The following is a 3,744-nucleotide window of genomic DNA, read 5'->3' as shown; positions in this document are numbered from 1 at the left end:
TGTGTGGTGGGATTAAAGGCATGCACCTCCACACCCAGGATTCTCTCATTCTTAGAACAGTTTCTTTCACTTTCTCTTAGGCACAATCTTTTCACCGTTTGTTCTTCTCTTCGATAATTACACCACCACTCCTTATCATCCTTAGGGAACACGTACTATTTATATTGCTTAATGGCCACAAAGCTAGATAACTAACAAGCAAGTAGAATAGTCAATGAATTTGAGAACTAAGTCAACTACTTTAAACATAAAATACAGTTACTCCTTTTGGTTGAACCTTAATGTCATTATTGCTCAACAACATTCTTACTCAACATTAGTTGATAGGATATTGAGCAGAAAAAAATTCTAGTATACAAAACCCTATAATCTTAGAATTTTGTCTTATTATCTGTTTTTAAACTTAAATTCCTAAAAATATGATTATCTTTTGATGTCAAGTAACTTTTAAAAAAATTAAATGTTTTTCTTTTTAGAAATTAGAATAGTGGTCTCGAAGAAACAAAAAAAAAGTAAGAAGCATAAAGAGGTTTTGTTACTGAATTTTTCCATAATTTTTATCATTTTATAATGAAACACCAGTGTTGATAGCCATTCAGATCAGATAAGTCTTGGGCATTTATGACTAGCCCTGTTTAGATTTCGTGAATGGCTTATGGAACAGTCCTAACAGTAAGTAGGGACTGACATTTGAGACGTTTCTCAACATAAACCCATTTGCACTATTGATATAGTTACATCCTTCAAACAATTAGATAAGGTAAGAGTAAGAGCCCATTTCCCCATATATTTATGGATATATTAGTGTGTGTGTGTGTGTGTGTGTGTGTGTGTGTGTGTGTGTGTGTGTGTGTGTGTATTCACATTTGTGGGGCTGGAGAGATAGCTTAGTGAGTAAGAACTCAATCCCTTTATTCAGTGCATAAGGATCTTATGGTAATCCCCAGCAGCCACCAGATATTACTGTGTGTCTGAAACCCCAGCATTGGGGTTCAGAGACAGACTGATTCCTTTAGCTCCTGAGTCAGCCATCCCAGCTGAAAACGCAAGCTTCTCGTTCAGTGAAAGACCGCATCCCAACTCAGTAAGACAGATGACACTAGAGCAGGACAAGAGATGACCTGCTTTGATCCTCATACACTCATACACAGGTGTAGTCATCCACACATCCAGGTACACGTACCACAGATTTATACCGCATTCGTGCACACACACACATACACACACACACACACACACACACACACACGTCCCTCACAGTGACTAAAAATAAAAATAAATAGAAACAGAAGCTGTGCCCTCTGAAGTAATGCACTCTGCGTTACAGGATAATATCAGGCTTCGATCAAGCCCATCATTTTCTAGCCTTCATTATCAGGATGCCGGGAACTACGTCTGTGAAACGGCTCTTCAGGAGGTTGAAGGGCTCAAGAAAAGGGAATCACTGACACTCATTGTAGAAGGTAATGAACTGAATCAGCAGCAATTTTTTTTTTCTTTAAGAATTTGATATTTGGTCTCTTTTAATATTTCAGTTGTAACGTCTCAATTGTAACAATTTTTTAGGAAAACCTCAAATCAAAATGACGAAGAAAACTGACCCCAGTGGCCTGTCTAAAACCATAATTTGCCATGTGGAAGGGTTTCCGAAACCAGCTATCCAGTGGACCATTACTGGCAGTGGAAGCGTCATAAACCAAGCAAGTATTTTTCTTCCTCAGTGCTGCCCCTGGTCCCAAGCTGAGTTTTATTTAGGTAACTGAAGTGTAGGCTGGTTTGGTTACCATATGAAATATGCAACATATGCTCAGAGCAAGTGCTTGCTGACATCTTAATCTTCTCTGAAGGAGAGCGTGCATCAAAGAACACATTTAAATCCCAGGTCCATGGATTTAATCCCCAAACCACTAAGTTGTGGTATCTGCTTTTAAAAGAATTGAAACTGGATGCTTCTCCATGGTCATTAATTCCTGAGGAACGGATAATTAAATCATTAAGGTATATACTTTTCTGCGCCATAAAATGTACAAGAGCCACCATTACTTTGCCTGTTTACATGTGTTTAAAGGATATAGCTTATTGAATCTGAACTCCAGGGGTAGTGACCCACATAGTCACTGCTTGGACATACATGGTCCAGTTTGCTGATTAGAGGGCTAGAACCGGAACAAGAATAGCCAAATGTAGTATCTAGGTTGTACACGATGTTAATCTACATGTAATATCTGTAGCCTTTGTAAGATACTCCATTAGCCATAAAGATTTTCAACTTACAAATGCTATGAATATTTTCTTCTTAATACAAAGTCAGACACAGAGAGAGACAATAAGACAGAGAGAACAAACCAGCCTATTAAAGGGTACAGGGCCTTAATTCCATTAATTAATCTCTTTGGGTGCTACTATAACGTTAGTTAAATTTTCTCTGTAGTGGTTCTCATGTCTGCTTAGATCATTAGAGCCAGTTAAAGAGCTACAGGACATGGACTCTCCATTTCAGGTTTCAGCATATAAAGCATATAAAGCAAAAAGATGCAAATGAATTTTAAGCTGAAAACTCCACATTTCCCCTGTGGAAAAGCAGGCCACTGGTTCAGCTCATATAATATCATTTGCTAAGCATGGTGGATCTGAGCTCTTGTCTATGAGTCATACAGATACATTTGCATTTGCTCAAGAGCAGAGAGCCCTCAGAGTGGTCACGCTTGAAGCCAATGATTCCTGACTGGATTAAACACATTTTGAGACACGCAAGGAAAAAGTCCATTCCTGGGAGGGCAGGGAGACAAGGAGACCATCACGTCTGAGAAGATGCATGCTTCTCTATTCGGAATAAAGACCCGAATTGCTGACAATGCGAAGAAGTACTTTATAGAATCAGATGCTAAAAGTAACATGCTCAAAGAATATAAATGTTTCCTCCCTGCTCTGCTGTTTTTCCCTCTTATTCAGCTAAGTGCCATTGAGAAAGAACCTGTAGGTGTGGGTAATGCTGATGTGGAAAGTAGACAGAAGAAGAAAAAGCGCACATAAATCTGATGCATAAATGAATATAATAATGTAAAAGGCCATTCTAGAATGAAGCGAGTAAATTTTTTAGAGACTGAAGTAGCAAGCACAAAGACTTGGGGAGAACAGCAGGTACATGTACCACAAGGATAGAAACAATCATGCCATTTTTCATTGTCACAGAGAAAGACTTTCATCTGGCCTCAGGGATGATATGGTATTTTTCTTGTTCTAGGTATGAGATGATCCATCCATAATATTGTATTTACTCCCCCCTCCAAAGCATGATGAACCTACCAATGTACAACAAGGAGGTAGCTCCCAGGAAACAGAGGCTATTGCATACCTACCCTATAGACAGTTACAGTTTAGTTAAGAATAAAACCAGGGGAGGAAAATAGAGGCCACAATTCAAGTTAGTGACCAGGAAAATGTTGAATGCATGCTGGCTTGATTTGTGCTGTATTTGTGTCTAATCCCAAGAATGAACCTACTACATTCTTTATTTTTTTTAATTTTCAAATCCTTTTTTTAATATTAGAATTTTTATTAGTACCTTTCACCTTCAATGATTAAAGAGCATTAAGCATAATTTTTTGAATTGAATAAGATGATTTTTTTCCAGCTGAAAAACTTTTTTATTTTTTATTTTTTTAAATTTTTTTTATTGCGAAAAGGAGAAAAAAACAAATTTACACCTCCTCCCAGCCTCCCATTTCCCTCCCCCTCCTCCCA

The 3,744-nt window shown here is 37.9% G+C and overlaps 1 protein-coding gene across 2 annotated transcripts in view; it reads left to right on the top strand.

Moving 5' to 3' along the window:
* Alcam (activated leukocyte cell adhesion molecule) overlaps positions 1-3,744 on the top strand; it is a 178,867-nt gene that overhangs the window by 156,747 nt on the left and 18,376 nt on the right. For both annotated transcript variants that reach the window (XM_013352357.2, XM_013352360.2), the window contains exons 10-11: positions 1,328-1,463; positions 1,567-1,700. In XM_013352357.2, coding sequence (XP_013207811.1) covers positions 1,328-1,463; positions 1,567-1,700 — 270 coding nt within the window. The remainder of the gene's footprint in view (positions 1-1,327; positions 1,464-1,566; positions 1,701-3,744) is intronic.

The sequence above is a fragment of the Microtus ochrogaster genome, chromosome 2 (assembly GCF_000317375.1).
Source record: "Microtus ochrogaster isolate Prairie Vole_2 chromosome 2, MicOch1.0, whole genome shotgun sequence".
In the NCBI taxonomy this organism is placed as follows: Eukaryota; Metazoa; Chordata; class Mammalia; order Rodentia; family Cricetidae; genus Microtus; species Microtus ochrogaster.
This window is presented reverse-complemented; position numbering and strand designations above follow the sequence as displayed.